Genomic DNA, 17208 nt, shown 5'->3' on the forward strand with positions numbered 1-17208 from the left:
GAGAAGCCGCATCCGGATTTCAAAATAAAGTGTCAGTCTGCGGTACATAGCAAAGCACATGGGGAGTCAGGGTTTTATAATAACTGAGCCACTGAAGGTGTGTTTGTTTATAGATATTTGTGGTTTCAGTTTTTATCGTTGTTTTTAAGACTGACTTTTTCTTCTTGGCAGTTCCTTGGTAATTTTCGATCCATATTTAGAATATTCATTATTACTTTAAGTTTTTTTATTAATTAGTATTGTCTGGTCCATCCTCAAAATGTGTGTTTACTGTTCATGTGGAAAATATATATTCAGCTTTGATTTCAGATGTAATAACTTGGATAAACTTTGCTTAATGCAATGAAATGTATTACTGTCAAGATTTAACAACAAATTCCTCCTTTTAGTTTATATCTTAAGCACAAGCTTTCAAAACCTTAAAAGATCTAATGCTCAAACTCGACGCTCTGATAAACAGGGTGGATGCAGATGTAAGTTTACTATCTTAAGGCAGCTTCTTCCTTTTGTTTTAGGTTCTTTGTCTTTTGCAAAAAGCTCAACATGAGCTGTGTTAAGTGGAGTAATATAAAGTTTACATCCCACCTGTAACTTAATGGTCTCGAGACTAGAAGATCTCCTTAAAATACTGTGTTGGTACATAGATCAAAAAGTATTTTCACAATAAAAACACAAGAAACAGTTCAACATAACAAGGCTGAATTCAACTTCTTTATTTTTTCACACCACCTCTCACGATAAAACAGAAAACAATGATGGATCTTTAAATCACTTTGTATGCGCTTCATTTACACTGACACCTTGATGGCAATTCTCAAATGTAGTATTTACGATATTTTCATTTTATAAAAATTATAAAAAATTTCTGGACATATGTACACAAATATACTGTCAGTATGTACACACACACACACACACACACACACACACACACACACACACACACACACACACACACACACACACACACACACACACACACACACACACACACACACACACACACACACACACACACACACACACACACACACACACAGCTCTATCAGTCCATTCCTCTTCGAGACGAGAGCTAGCCCTGCTAGCTGTTTGTGCGGACAAAACACACACTCTTACACTCACTCACTCTTACACTCACTCACTCTTACACTCACTCTTACACTCACTCACTCACTCACTCACAGACAGAACTTGTTTGACACAAGCATCTTTAGCTTCAGAGCTGGCAATAATCTACTCAAAGTCTCAAAAACGCTTTTACTCTTCTTAAAAAAGTTAATCCAGGATGTTTGCGTGAATATCCTTCAACAGTTCCACACATCCAAGCCTCCGTTTGGTTTCTGCTGGCCACCACGCAGAACAAAACTAAACTGAGTTGAGTGCCTTGCATAAAGGCACCTTGGCAGAAGTTTTTGAGGTGGTCCTGGTTTTGAACCATCACTCTTCCAATCACAAGCTGTTCTGGCACACAGCACGAGAAGGAGCTCGGTTTGGCCTCTTGTCCCTTTGCCCACGCGGCTGAAGAGGAGCAGGGCACTTGGGTGACGTCTAGAACTCCTTACTGTCCCTGAACAGGTCGACGCGCAGGGCGAGCTCTTTGAAGGACGGACGCAAGCAGGGGTCGTTGTCCCAGCACTCCTCCATGACCTCATGGATCTGTGAGACCAGGAAGACCGATGATATGATTAGTCAAGAATTCAGAGTGGAAACAAGGAAAGACAATGTCAGGGATGTTCAGACGCAGCCTGTTTGTCGGTTAACCTGCGACTTACTGAAAGACTCTGACCCCGTAAAGGAACACTCACAGTTTCCTGGCTCAGGTGTGTGTAGAGTTTGTACTTTTACCTCAGCAAAGGATGGGGATGTTAATTTGTGAGTGAAAACATAAATAAGGTATCTCAACACAGGTAAACACTGTGCTGGACTAAATGTAACATGTGTGTGTCCCTTCAGAATAAAGTCAGCAGCACACGTTCGTACCTCTGTGGGACATCCCAGGGGTTGAGGCAGCCTGCTGCCCGATTTAAGGAGTTCAATGAGGTGATAGACGATCAACTGTCCCTGCTTATCGTTGCCCATCATCGACATGAACACCTGAGGAGGAGAATGACGCAGCCAAGACAAAGATTAGAACAATCTTTAAACAGGTAAGAATAACATGTGTTTGCAGAGGCTCGTGTTTACAATACGTTTCCAACTCCTTTCTTTATTTCTCACAGTGGATGATAATGGGAAATGTCTCTAAATCTGCTTTGTATTAAATTGTATTCATTTTCATACCGTGTCTCTTAGGTCAAGTAGACAGTGAGTTAAGTTGAATGAGCAGTGAATGAACTTACTGCAGGGGGGCTGCTCATCTTGTCGCTGTGGGTGAAGAGCTCGTAGAGCACGACTCCGAAGCTCCACACGTCTGACGCCACAGAGAACTTGCTCTCAGTCAGCGACTCAGGAGCATACCTGTAAAACACAAGGGGGGTCCACTTCAACTTCACAGGACGTTTCTTAGTTTGGATTCCACAGCACAATCAAATGGAAACAGGTTATGATTAACAGCAACTTCTTTACAGGGATTTCTAGTGACAGATTATTGGTTTGCTCCAGCTACTGAAGTATCATATGGATGCTGAAGATGGATTCCTTGTCAGGGAAAAAGAAACATCACATTCAGAGCAGTAAATAGACAACAGATGATGTTCTCAGCAGTCTGACCAGAATATGGGGCTCTCTCCCGGCTCTTTGACCATGTAGTACTCTTTGTCCTGAGGCAGAACTTTGGTGAGGCCGAAATCTCCAATCTTCACCCTCAGCTCACTCTCCACCAGGATGTTTCTCGTTGCCAGGTCTCTGTGGATGTAGCGCTTACTGGACAGGTACTCCATGCCCTGTGAGGGAACAACACATCAAATATGCATCAGTGGCTCTGGTGCTCCACCGAGCGTGTTACCAGACTGGACAGAGGGACTCACCTTGCAGATCTGAGACGTGTAATGTATGAGCTTCTTGTGGTCGATCCTCTCCCTGTTTTTCATGAGGTAATCCCTCAGGCTCCCGAAAGGCAGGTATTCCATGATGAGACGGAGATTTCGTCGTCCTGAAGAAACAAACTCATTATTTAAAGTAAAATTTATACAACAGCTGCAAATGTTTGTAGATTTTATAGCCAGATTAGTGTGATGTGCAAGTTCTGTCTGATTCTGAGTATTTAGTCGAGTACATGACTTTACAATGAGGGTTCTAGTTATGGAAGACACGGGTACAGGGACAGATTCACAGCAATACCAACCGCACCACGTCTACTGTACCTGCACTGTAGCAGACGCCTTTATATTTAACGATGTTCTCGTGCTGCAGAGACTTCAGGATCTCGATCTCTCGCTCAAAGTCCCGTATGTGCTCTGTGGTGCTGTGCTGCAGTTTCTTCACGGCCACCACCTCTCCAGTGTTGTCCTGGAGTGGGTCATATCGACACATCTCCACACTGCCAAAGTTTCCCTGAAACACACAACTTTCATCAACAAGCCGCCTTTTTATACCCCCAAAGTCTGGCTTATATTTTGCAATATGTAATTTTTTTTCACTTTGACGATTCAAATATAACAATAATATTAATCTGCCATACTTTAATACACATTTGCCTTAAAAACCTCCTTAATATTGCTGGTTTTAGTTTCGATCCTTTATGAGTATGTAATGTTGATTTAAGATGGATAGATAGGTTTTGTTGAAATCCTCAAATAAGAGCGATTCATTCTCTGTTCTTCCACAGTGGTGGAGCCGTGATCTCATGAAGCACAAGGGTTCCTTCCCACACGTCTTCATACCTTTCCCAACTGCTGTAAGAAGATCAGGTGTCTCTCCTCAAACTGAGCTGGCTCCTGATTCTCCAAGCCCCCCGTCGACCAGGCAGAGGCCGGTGTCCTGTTCGGCAGGACGTCAACGTCCACGATCATCTCATAGTCTGAAAAGAAAAACAAGCATGTAAACAAGAAAAACTAAATGATGGGATAGCTCACATATGAAATAAATCAACATCGAGTGAATTTGAGTCCCTCTCTTACAGATGGGCTTTGTGGTTTCTTTGTAGGAGAAATAATTCGATAGAAAATACAGCACTTATTAAAAAATATCATTCCTAAAGCAGACTCAACTAAAAACAGGGTTTTGTCCCATCTCTACCAGCAGGGTTTTGTGACACATCTCTGGTATTGGTGCATTGTGTAACACTAGATGCGTCTGCGAGGATATTTGAGATTCAACACAGCTGTGACCTAAATTCCCTGTTGTGACACCACCAGTGGAGCTCTGTCCGGCTGGCTGGGGATCGCTGGGCACCTACCTGGCGTGAAGAGGCTGTGGAGGTCACGGATGACGGCGCGGAACGTTGGCCTGAACGTGGGCTCGTAGTCCATGCAGCTTGTGATCAGATTGGCCAGCTCAGTCCACTTTGGGGCAGGAAGGTGGTGGTGGTCCTCGTAGAACAGGGTTTTCTACCAGACATTTCAAACACAAACTCTTCACTCGCAGATTCTAAATACGTGCAAATACAAGCTGAAAATGAGTGCTTAGATTTCCCTGTGCAAGTAAATGAAGCCAAACACAGAAGCAGGTTTTGTTCACTTACCTTGGAGTTGTCAAGCGTTGCTAAAGGTCTCTCCCCCCCACTGCAGATCTCCCATAGAGTGGTGCCAAAGCTCCACTTGTCTGCAGCCAGGCTCAGGTTGGCAGGCTCCTCGATACACTCAGGGGGAACCCAGGGGATCCTCTCGATCAGGACTGATCACACAGAAAAACATTTAACCCACCGCTGGCAGTAAACTCTACATGTTCATTCAAAGCAATTGTTGAAAACATCTTCAACCATCTTTTTTCCCTATATTTTCACAACACAACAATACACACACAATGAAGGAATGAAAGATTTAAGATGACACCATCTCACTGGAGTCACACTCTTCGTTAAATAGGTTGTTACTGCCATCTGTTGGTTGAAGAAGTGCATCACACTGAAGCAGAGCGAAGACTCACCTTCTTTGGGCAGGACAGTGATGCTGATGCCAGGATCAGTCAGTTTGATGAAAGGCGTGTTTCCAGCCCTCCGGTCCTCCTCTCGGATCAGAAGAACGTTTTTAGCGCACACGTTCCCATGGACAAGTAGCTTTTCTTCCTGCAGGTACATAAAAGGAGATAAACATCAGTCTCTTTCATTTACATATCTTTGTTATTAGTCAATCTGTATTTCCATTTCTGTACCTAATTTTAGGTGTTAAAGTTTGAAGAATTGAAACTTTGTGAATGACGTGTAAATGCATCAAATGAGACACCACAGGGATTCGTACCAGGAAGTTCATGGCCCAGGCCAGCTGCTTCGCCACTTCAAGCTTCCACAGGATGTTTATAGAACTCTTGTTCTTCTTCAAGTAAGTGTCCATGGAGCCAAACTTCCCGTACTCCTGAACCATGATGTCTGGAACAAAGTATTTTATGTGAATTTTAAAATCATTTCAATATCTTGCGATCCTCAACCCAAGTTTTACACATGTTATTTTCAAACATAATGTTATTATTCTTTGCAGAGGGTGTTAAACAGAGACACAAGCAAGGAGACAGAATGAAGTGTCACTCTGTAAAATGTTTTTCTGCATTAAATCCCATGTATCTCTTTAGGTTTGGTCCAGATAACACTACTGTGGTTTCAGTACAACTTCTGAGCAACGCAGACGTGCAGGAGAGATGTGTGAGAATATCCCCGATACGTCCAGCTCACAGGAGTAGAGCATGGTAAACTTATCAATATATCATAATGACACACGCTCGCAATGGTCGTCAATTTAATGGCAAACTGTGTGGACATTCTAGGACACAACTGTGTCCTTGTGGCAGGACACCTGGAGAGAGACGGGTCGTCCATCTCTCTGAAGCAAACTTACTCTCTTCTCCACAGACACACACGCCGTAGTTAAAGATCAGGTGCTTGTGGGACAACTGACTCATCATGCTGGCAGCTTCAAAGAAAGACTGCAGGACAAGACAAAGATAGAAAACCACATTATTCATGTCAGAGGTCGGCTTCGCTAGCTGCGATTCACCGAAGACAAACACAGAAGAGGGAACATCTCAACCAGGTTTTTGTCTAAAACATGAACCCACAATTCAAACTGCTGCGCTTGGCTTCCATAGATCAAACTCACTGGAAAATGACAAAGTTAGATTAGTTTCTAATTCTAAACCTTACAAATGTAATATTGATGCAAAATAAAACACTGACGGTTGCTTTCCCTGCCAATGTTGTCTTCTTAACGGTTTGTAGTAACTAACAAAGAAGTCAAATTAGCCGACTGCAGCATGAAGAATACATTTCAGTTTGAACATTCAGTATTGTTTACTTTATGTATCTTCAACAATCACTAATGAGTGGCAGTAAAAATCAAACCGTGTCCCTGTGAATAGGACGTTTTGCACAGTGTCGAAGCCACACACCTCAGAGTAATTCCTCTGGGTCTGGTCCAGCACTTTCATCACAACTTCTGTTTGGTGCACTTGTCCGTAGTCCGTCAGCTCCTTGCGGACTCCTTTGAAGATCTTCGTCAATGTCCCTTGACCGAGACTCTCCATCTGACAGGAGGGTCATTGTTGCATTGAAAATCATTAACATTCAATACAAGCATAGATGAGGAAATATATGTTATCTTAAGGGTCCTGAAAAAATGCAACCAAAACATACAAAGTCCAGATCTTCTTTCCTGATCTTGTGAAACACCATTTGATTGATGTTGTGTCGATGCAGTGATGGAGACAGAGGCACTTCTGAGCCCTTGTTGCTCCGGCACACAAGCAGGCAGGACTTTTCTGAGGATGGAAAAAAAAGAAAAGAAAAACAATATGAAATTAAACCAGTTACCAGTTGAGTGACCAAACTCAACAGACAGAGAAACGTGAGAAACCCTGGTGTGAGCCGGGGGCAAATTGCTTAGACATTAGAGGTTATTGTCGACTGAAATCTCAAAACATACACTGTGCATATCCAGGATGTTATGTTATGTGTACCTTTGGCGTTAGGTGGACAGCACTTGCTGAACTGGAAAATGACGCTGTCTGAGCGCACAGTTTCCTTTTGGTAACAGCTGAGTAGTTCCTGAAGGCTACTGAAGTTTCTTTTGGCTCCGCTGAGGTTGAACTCCCGACTGGCAGACTTGGTTATCAGGCAGTGCTTGTATTCCACAGTGTTGAACACCTGAATGCAAGGAAGTGAGAATGGAGGTAATTTGAGTTTTCAGATTCACTGAATCATAAGTTAGTCACAATATCAGAGAAACTCTGGAGAAACAGGATCTTCAGATCCGGTTTCAGTTCTAAAATGATAAAAAAAAAGATCAAGATAAAAAAAATGCTACAGGGTAATCTGCCTGGTGTGTGGCTGTCTGTCAGGGAGCTGACAGGTTTGCTGTTATCCTCTTTACACATTCAAGTACTACAAGGATTATCCATACTACCTCTGTTGATAATCTGTGAAGGAAAACTGGCTTTGAAGAACCTGGAGAACCTGGAGAACCTGAGCGACCGCTTTCAGACTCTGTGTCCTGAAAACATGGCTGACACACGCATGCCACACCCATGGGATGAAGTTTGTTGATGAATTTAGTATCTTTTGGACGTGTAAAGGCTTTGAACCTGATCTGCTTCATCCAAACATGACTGCGTCCAGACTCCTTGGTGCCAACCCACGTCATCCTCATTAAATGCCATACCAAAACAAGAACGTGTGGATAAGCGTGAAGGACAGTGCACACACACACAGATCTTCAGCATGTTTCTCTCCCAGCTAAAATGATCCTTTGCTTCACATCATCTAAAGCAGTCAGACGATGTTTCTGTCCTGATCAATGACCCCCCCCTTCATCAAACACCCACCAATTCAGGATGTTCCATGTTTCCCAGAGGTCGGGGTGAAGGCGTGATGGCGGTGGGGGATGTAGTTTGGAGGGGAGGAGTGTGACCATGGTCTTTTACTGTCGCTGCAATTTAGGATTTCCCCTACACAGCCTCTTTATTAAGTCATGATTGCATCAATTATCTGGATCTATTACACGGTTAGAGGTAATATGAATATCTAAAGCATAAGAAACTAGAGGCCTGCTTATCTTTTTGGGAAAGAAATCCTAAAAACATTGTTATATGCATTGGATTACTACCAGGACTTTTCCTGGTTAAATTAAAAAATACATATTATCTGTCAGACGAGACACATATGAAGCCAATCCCGTTGTTGCACTTAGGTTAGTGAAATCTTGCACATGTGTAGGAGAAGTATAACCCATGAGAAAAAAAGGTGGTGGCCTGGTCAAACACATAGAAGCACTCGGAGGCCCATTGTGAGGTTTGTTGTTGACACCTGACTAAAGAGCAGTACTGGTGCAGCAACACTGGTAAAGACTTGTCCTCCAAACTTTTTATCAGTCAGACATAACAGGAAAAGAGGAGGGACTGCAGCTATTTTCTCTACACAACAAGTGACATCATGACATTGACCTGGGTGAATTACCATCACTGTTTGTACAAGAAGTCTGAGCCAATCTTATGTAACATCAGCAGATATGAGAGATGCCTGGACGCCTTTCAACTCACCAGATATGTAAATGAAGCCACTTATCACAGTATTGTAGTAACAATAATAGCAGGCTCAAGTTCATGTGTTACGATGCCAAACTAATGTTAACAAAGATTAAGGATAAATTCCTTTTGGTTTAAAAGAGAAAACCTTATCCACCTTATGTTACATTAACTATGGCCATTTGTACCTGGTTTATGGTTTATTCATTCATTCAAGGTCTATTTTCAGGTGGAGCACTCACAAAACATATATTTTCTGTATTATAAACAACCCAGATCTACATTTCTTGAATGAGCTGGAAAGGATTTAGTTTTGGTGAAGTGTTGCCGGCGTCCACACAGGAGTGCTACTAACCTCAACAGGGAAAGTCAGGAAATACTTGTTGAAGTCTTTCGGGCTGCATCTCAAAATGTAAAGGCCCTGCTTGTTTCCACACTTCTGAAGTCGGCTGATGGCAAACTCCATTCTGCAAAACAGCAACAACAAACAACATGCAGGGAAGACACAACAGGTTATTGCCTGCATCTCCCAGGATATAAACACCGACGACCTTAGAAAAGCTTGTACATTTTGGACACTATTTTGAAAGCACTTGAGTAGGAACACCTGACTATTGTCTTATCAGCAATCATGAGGCAGCAGTGTATTTATAAAATCATGCAGATACAGGTCGGGAGCTTCAGGTAATGTTCACATCAAATATAAGTTTATAGGGAAAAAGGTGAAGTCAGTGAGCGTCACATCACTGTTGGCGCCAGACTGGCTGGTTCGATATATTTCTGAAACTGCTGATGTCGTTGGTTTTTTACTGCAAATCAGATGGATGTTATAAAAAATAAATAAATATATATTCAGTGGCAGTTCTGCAAATTTTTGGATGAGATGAGTCAGAATGGTCAGACTGGGCGGAGCTGACAGAAAAGCATTGTTGATACAAATCAGAGGAGTCATCTATTAGCTCCACACTTGAGTGAGGCAGTGGTGGCGCCACAGTTTAGCACAATACGGACATTTCATTATCCAAAGGTTAAGATTAGGCTATGTGGGTTGTGTTCACATTGATTATAATATTTATTTCTTAGTTTTTATTCATTCAAAATATATATTTTTTGAGGCAATTATCCCTATTTGTATTGTTTGTGTAAAAATTTAGGATTTGATGTTTTTTTACTCACGAAATCGCGCCGTGGCAGTGAGACGCAATGACCTCCACAAGCCTCGGAGGTGCCACTTCTTTACATAGGTAGTGATGTGCGTCTGCAGTCAGCCGATAGTAGCCGTCAACCAGGGACACAAAGGAGAGCGCCTCAGACAACCCGGGAAACTCCAGCTCCTGAAATGTATGAAAAACCACAACAGAGCCCACCAGGAGGATTCTGTCAGACATGATGGTGCAAAAAAAACTGAAATCATATCATACAGTAGACAGATAGAGGTTTAAACAGTGAAATTACCATATTCTTTCCATCCTGTGTGTTGATGGTGACCACCCGACCCTCAGTAGCGCCCTCCTTGTTTGCCAGTTTGATGCTGATGTCAGTGACATCTGGGAAATCAGAAAAAGTCTGCAGCTCCTGGACAAACAGTGAAACAAAAACTTACCACTATGTTTTTGTGTAATCAAGCCCAACACTCCTGTCGTTTCACTGTTTCACAGTATCCTGTCGACATTTTATACTGTTCTGAGATAAAGTCAGTGAAAAGTCCAACATGTTCATTAAAATACAGCTTGGATGACCGCACCAACCTCATCAGAATCTTTCAACTTCTCTCGACACCACTGGACGCCAGTGTCTGCTGCCACCAGGATGAAGACCTGTCCCCTCTTAAGCTCTCTGACCTCGAAGGTCTCTGTGTAGAAGCCCTTCTCCAGGGCCTCCATGCTGATGAGGTACTTAAGCTTGAGATCCCGCGCTGTGGTCCGACACTGACTGAACTGCTGAATGAAGCGCTTGAAGCGAAAGCGGATTCGCTTACGTGTGAGGAAGTTGCAGTCCTGGATCTGAGCTCTCATGTCCTTTGGCAAAAAGGACTTGTAGCTGGAAGAGATTCAACAGAGTTTTTGTTATGAGCATCGAACGAGACGACGTAAATCCCTACCAAATATGAATATATGTAATTCTTATTTTGAATGCTTTGTGAAAATACAAGAAGAAGCAACAATTATTAGCTTGAACGTGATAAAAAGCAGCCTTCGTTTTTCACGTGTACCTTGTAGTGTGATATATGTCCAGCGGCGACATCTGTCTTTCTTTGGCTGTCCTCGTCATATCGAGTACAGCCAAGCCGAGGCACTCTTCCTGAGTCTCATGGGAGTTTGGGATCTTCACCGAGCCGTTCACGAAGTCATTCCTCCACTGCACAGAGACGATGAGAGCAACACATTGGACTCAGCACTTAGGGTGTGTGGAGATGTGTTGGAGGAGTCACTTGTATGATGTTGATTGATTGATTGATTGATTGACTTATGTAGAATGTGTGCACAACCTTGTGCTCGTATGAAGTACCACAGTCAGATTCAGGGAATATTCTTCGACCGCTGCCACAATATCAAAGTTTAGGATATCACATTGATTTTTTTCTACTTTTTACCATTGGAAATGGGTGAACTCTTGTTATATTTAATTGGTTTTGGCTATTGCCTACTGAGACGATGGTTTGCGTAGCCGCTCATCAATATTGACTGATTGTGCAAGTGGATAACTTAATGTTAATTGTTGAGCTCTGACGCTGAATGTTTGCTCCCTCAATCCCAAAGAAATATATTTTTTTAAGATTTCAAAATGCTCTTCCTGTGGAGATAAACTGAGTACCTGACAACTAAAATAAACTAACGGTAAAGCAATGCATTTCAACCAGTGCGATTAGCTATAAACCTAATTTGCTTTGAATATTTCCAGACTTCAACCAGTGCTGCTGTAGCAGCTGTAGCAGTGAGGGAGGGTCAGGAAAGGATAACTGCAGCTAATAATGTGAGAAATGTAGGAGAGGAGGAGGACAGCAGCCAACATGCTGCTGTGAGGGAGCCAGCTAGTGGAGAAGCAACAGGTGGGATTGACAGCAAGAGCCGAGGCTGAGCCGTGTATACACATTATATTGTGTGTACATATATATATAGGATATATATCCCACCGCCTTTTCCAGCCACCACCACAAATTGAATTCAATTCTGTGGGAAACACTGCTTCTACCTGCATGTCACAATAGCCGTTCCTCATCACAAACCCAGAGACTCTGCTCTAGATTACACAGTGAGGAATTCAACATCACCACAACACAAGATCTGAACAGCTGTCTGAAGTGAATGCGTAGTGGCTCAATGGCTGCAAACACACATTGTGCTACACCCCGAAATGACCCCCGCAGCTGCGCTTCCCTTCTCCCCTTCAGGCTTTTTCCCCGACACACCGAGGCAGATTTCCACAGGCGCAATTCCACGTAATCCTTTAGTTCACTCAGATGCCACGTGGAGCATTTTGTTCCTCCTGTCCTACACAGATATATCTATTGTTGGTGCCATGAGGGGTAAACAAAAAAAAAGTAATTACAACAAACTGTCAACAGAAAGACAGCATAATGGAAAATGTTCAAACTACATAAAATTCCTCTTTAGCATCTTTTGGCCTTTAGGGCTTTTATAGAGCCAAATAACTGGTCATCCAAGGTCAGACTGACCTGCTGGGGAGCCCACGGGCAAACTATCACTCCATGTGGACCCCTGTCATCCCTAATAACATCTATCATGGCTGCTAACCAACCATGTTGAAGATCTAGCACCATCCTCACTCACTGTGTGAAAGTTTACTACAGTTCCAGCTGCAAGGAAGACCCATACTTCAAACCCCTGCCCTACTGGAGACTGGAGGCTCATCTCATTCCCATTATGCTTTGGACAAAGAGAGGGAAGTTCCTTCATAAATCAACTGATGCCAACATTGATTCAAGACACACATTCCTAGTTAGTGACTAAACTTGTAAAACGGACAACAATAGTGAGGGTGATGCTTACTGATATGTCCAAAGCCCTTGATATTGTGGACCGTCCGTGCCCAGCTGCTGCAACATCTGGCCAACATGGAGCTGTGCCCTACACATTCAATCTGGGTATCCACTTGGCCAGAGGTTACTTCATGGAGTTAACCACAAAGCACTAAGGTTTTCACCTGGGACACTCAAACTGAACCCAGAGTAGAAACAGTTCTACTTTCTGACACTGTACATACTACTATGTTATGGCCATTTGGTTTGGAGTGGGGTAATGTCCTTTAGGTGAGGTACAATAAAAGCCAGGCTGTAATGCTAGAAAGAGAGAAAAAAGTTTCCCTGATGCCATCTCCAAAAGCTGCTTCCCACCACTGCAAATCCCATCTCTTGCTAACAGTAGGGACCAAGGGTTTCGTTCTAAACAAACTATGATCCTTTAAACTTTTGTTACAGAAAAAAGCCTTGAGATAAACACGAGGACACATGTTGGTGCCAACTACCCACAAAGACGCTCTTTTGTTTACAACTAATGATGGAAAACCTTCTAACATTTCCTATCCATCGCACATGAGGTTGAACAAATGAAAAGTACCAGTTTTAACGTTGAAATCTTTCTTTCTCCGTGTGCAATGTTTTAAATATTCATTTCCAAAGAGGAGATGGGACCTAATCCGCAGGTAACAAACAGTTCGCTCTGCACGACTATCAATGATGTGACCTACATGTTCTCTATTGTAGAAGACTGGTCTGCAAGGCAACATACACACATAAACTGATAATCTGATCTGCACTCATTTCCAACCAGTACATGTATAATAAAAGGAGTAGCTGTGTAGTGAGGTGCTCACCTGAGAGAAGAGGTAGGACATTACAAAGTCATCAAGCACAGGGCTTTCTGACCCCTTGGCAACACCGTGCCGATATGCTCGGGATGCTCCACCACTGTACCAGCCAGGGAAGTAGTACCTGTGGAATATGGTAATGAAGAAAATCCATTAAATCCCAAAGGATATCATCATTTTGAATTTTTTTTAAAGATACTAATGAGACAATAACCTTATTCTGAAAAACACATCTTCCGAGGCCGATTCGTTGAGCTGAAAGATGTGGTTTGGTGAAAACCACAAGCAGTCGCTCTCTCGGTAGAGGCCGAACAGGCTGCAGTACAGAGGTGAAATACCTGAAGCAGATAAAGAATGAGGAAGCATATTTTTAAAACTTACATATTTTATGAAGTAGCATGTTCTTTAAAACAGTACATCTTATCTATACTGTGTGTTTCTAGCTTGATCAAACTACAATCTCGTTGTATAAATCTAACTATAAATAGATTTTCACAAAGCCGATCATCTAAACAACTTCTAACCTGGCAGCTGTGATTCTGACAAATAGAGGAAATAAGGCTGAGAGTTTATTAGATTTGATTTTACTTTACTTAAACCGGCACTTACTGATGATTCACTTTAAATTATTTCCCTAATGACATTTGAATAGATTATATTCCAGCTTCAGGGGCCTCTGCACACATTGTGTTAATTCAGGGGGAATGTTTTTCTTCACAGCAGATGCTAGAAAACAAATTGTTTCAAGTACCAACACAGGTGAACAGAGGGTCAATGAAGAATATGTAAAATGTCAGCTGTGTTTGGTTTATCCCCAAACACATAACATACAACTCCACAGACATGCAGGTTGGGCCTGGCTCTGTGTATTAGTTGCATCACACTTATATTGACTCTTAAATTGTGCAAAAAATTAAAAACACAGAAAAAGAGCAAAGCAAAGCTTCCATATTTACACAAATACTTCAAGTAAAGAAAGTTGGACAGACTGTCAACAAAGCCTGGAGATGACTGAACAACCCAACGATTTTTTCCACTGATAGGTTCTCACTGTGGCCTCTTGATAACCTTATCTTGGGACTTATGCCCCGAGTTACATAAAACACATGAATGGGGGTGCTTCACGCAGGCCGAGTACTCACTGCATGCCTTGGCTGCGTCTATACACAGCTCTTCAGCCACATAGTCCCCAGGTGGGTAGCTGAGCAGGCTGCAGTCAACCCCTCCCTGGCCGCTGTAGTAGAAGTGAAGCCTCAGAACAGCGGCGGCCGGTCTTGTGTCTGGAGAATCCCGGTGGGCGTTCCCGTTTTGGTGCACCACAGGGAATGTCTCGGTCACAGTGTCCATGGCGAGCTGGGCGGCCATCAACAACACGCATTGAACCTACAATCAGTTAAATGGAAAATGTCAGCGGGACTAATGATAGATTATTTTTCTTACTGAAGAAGGGTGAATTTTAATATCATGACCAAGAAACATGTTCTCAGTTATCGAAATTAAAGTATTACGTAAAGCTGCAGCACAGAGGAAACATTGTTTGCGAACGGTTATAACATCTGTAAATCTATTTAAAAATAGGTTACTTGCAGTATCACTGTAAAGAAAATAAGTACATGTTTAACCTTTAGCTAAATTAGTGTTAATCAAGTATTAAGTGTATAATTGTCTCCTTAATTTATTATGATGAATACATTCATACATACAATTCTCAGTGGGAGGTGTAGAATCTTTGGACTGTGCAGAAGCAAAGCAGAATATTTAAAACCCTTATTTCTGCAGCTTCTCTTTACTTAAGCCCCACTTCCCTTAACTTAAAGACAGTGTTATATCAAGGTACTAACATAATTAAGGATCCAAGCTTACATATGCAATGTCATTGCTTCTTTTAACGTTGAACTTGAAATTGAAATCCCCCCTGGAGATAAAGTCAGGATTTAAAATTAAAAAAACATAAATTGTCGATAAGTAAAACCTGTTAAATCAAGTTTTAAATCACAGTGGACAGAAAACTACATATCTTTCTGTGACGCAGTAAATCAGGAGGATATAAAAATATCCCAAATGATTACAACTACGCTAAGGTTAATTAATACCGTAGAGAATATTGCACAACTGTAAATATTTGTAAAGACACTAGTGGGAAAAAGAAGAAGTCCAGATTTCTATGGACACTGCAGAGACAAAACTTGTTGTCCAGGTACTTCAGCACATGTCCCAGCGTCTTGGCTGAAGGACAAAATGCAAAAGTGGAGCATTCAGATGTTCATGTGTCATGTTCTTGACTCGAGGGGCTGATGAAGACTCTCCTCAGCAGCTGTACTGTGTTTTATATTCATACTCAGTTTAAATGACTGGACAGATCGCTCTCTTTATTGTGACATGAATAAATCCTTTCTTGTGATCCGTGTTCACCCGGATTCACAGTTATGAATCATCCGAACAGAAAAAGGACTTCAGGGGCTGAATGATATCATTTTTGGTCATCAACTATTTAGCAGATCATATCTGGTAGCGTTGCGGGCGAGAAAATGTCAGACAATGTGTGAATTGTCAACAGTGATTCAATACACAACAAAATCAAACTACTAAAAAGAAGCTGTGGGCCATTAACCGTATGTCAATCAAACACTGTTTAATGGACCAATCGATTAGTATGTGTTACATCCAAACACTACACTGAAACATGGAATATTATATTTGACATTTCTCCCTGAAAAAAAAATAAAGAGAAAGAGGATATGGAACCTACGACATGAGTGAACTTCTGCAAAAACACAACCCCATCTCTTTACAGTGACCTAGATATAATGAACATAAATACTAGCATCGATTATAAAACACATGTTGCATGACCTACTTTCTGAAAAAATGATAACACAACACCTGATGAGTCTGGGCGGACGACTTCCTGACTGTCAAATCAAATGTACACATATTGTGTAAGGTGTCTGTTGATATGTAGTTAAACCAGATGTCCTTATAACCCTCACATTGTGTATTTAGCTCCGGACAAATGTCAGAGACTTGGCCGCGGACATGAAACTCATCCAGGCCGGGATCCGGGGGAGCTACCGCTAGCTATAGCTTCCATAGATTAACTTCACGCTAGCGGCTTTACACACCCACCCGGGTCGGCTCGCTTGGATTACCGGTGTAACAACACGCATTTGAACAACTTGCTCCACTCGCGGTCGGGGTCCGAGCTCGTGCACGTTGACACCACGGAGCCGCGGAAGCTGCGAACGAATCGTTACCGAGTTTTTAAAACACTTACTTCGGTTCGTGTGTGAGCCCAGACGTGCGGCTAGCTAGCTCGCTGCTAGCCTCCTAAGCTAGCGCAGCGGCCAGGACGGGAGAGTTTGACAGCTGCGGCCGGGACACCGCCGCTCGCTCGCCCACCTCGCGGATCAGTGTTCAGCGCGGCTGGCTGGCCACAAAACAGTGTGTTTACGGTTAAAATCCACCCGGGGGAGCATCGTCCGCGTGCCCATGTCGCACTCAGCCCACCGGCCTGCTGCACAAGCGGTCCCCGGTCAGCCCCGCGTCGCCCATCTCTCTCCGGAGGAACTTCAGCAGTCTATCTTGTCAATCTCGTAACTTCGGCTAACGCTAGCTACGAGCTAAGCAGCGCTCCGCTAGCACCCGACTCCTCCGTTCAGGTTTCACTTCATCAGCGGGGAGGTGGTGTCCTGGAGCCGGGACGTGTGGCTACAGCAGCGGGGACAGTTGCATTATTGTCGTGTTACATTATTAACGAGACCAACTGAGGCAGAG

General features: G+C 42.8%; 1 protein-coding gene across 1 annotated transcript; it reads right to left on the reverse strand.

Moving 5' to 3' along the window:
- Window positions 1-698: 698 nt before the first annotated feature.
- jak2b (Janus kinase 2b) lies at window positions 699-16857 on the reverse strand. Its single transcript, XM_053420926.1, has 24 exons — window positions 16709-16857; window positions 14577-14817; window positions 13649-13772; window positions 13441-13558; window positions 10820-10965; window positions 10356-10647; window positions 10063-10182; window positions 9784-9941; window positions 8963-9074; window positions 7045-7231; window positions 6722-6846; window positions 6478-6612; window positions 5928-6015; window positions 5337-5464; window positions 5026-5164; window positions 4622-4773; window positions 4337-4487; window positions 3822-3958; window positions 3303-3492; window positions 2967-3091; window positions 2710-2882; window positions 2340-2457; window positions 1981-2094; window positions 699-1656 (listed from the first exon to the last, which is right to left on the reverse strand). Exons 2-24 carry the CDS (start codon window positions 14797-14799, stop codon window positions 1549-1551), a joined length of 3363 nt encoding a protein of 1120 aa, XP_053276901.1. The 5' UTR covers window positions 14800-14817; window positions 16709-16857; the 3' UTR covers window positions 699-1548.
- Between the last annotated feature and the right edge of the window lie 351 nt (window positions 16858-17208).

This window comes from Pleuronectes platessa, chromosome 4 (genome assembly GCF_947347685.1).
Source record: "Pleuronectes platessa chromosome 4, fPlePla1.1, whole genome shotgun sequence".
In the NCBI taxonomy this organism is placed as follows: domain Eukaryota; kingdom Metazoa; phylum Chordata; class Actinopteri; order Pleuronectiformes; family Pleuronectidae; genus Pleuronectes; species Pleuronectes platessa.

Excerpts from the sequence above, each read along its gene's own strand:
- jak2b (XM_053420926.1), bottom strand. The coding sequence starts at position 14,799 with ATGGCCGCCCAGCTCGCCATGGACACTGTGACCGAGACATTCCCTGTG. Across the intron at positions 10,648-10,819 it reads GACATATATCACACTACAAG|CTACAAGTCCTTTTTGCCAA; the intron begins GTACACGTGAAA and ends AATCTCTTCCAG. Across the intron at positions 1,657-1,980 it reads CCCTGGGATGTCCCACAGAG|ATCCATGAGGTCATGGAGGA; the intron begins GTACGAACGTGT and ends CTGGTCTCACAG.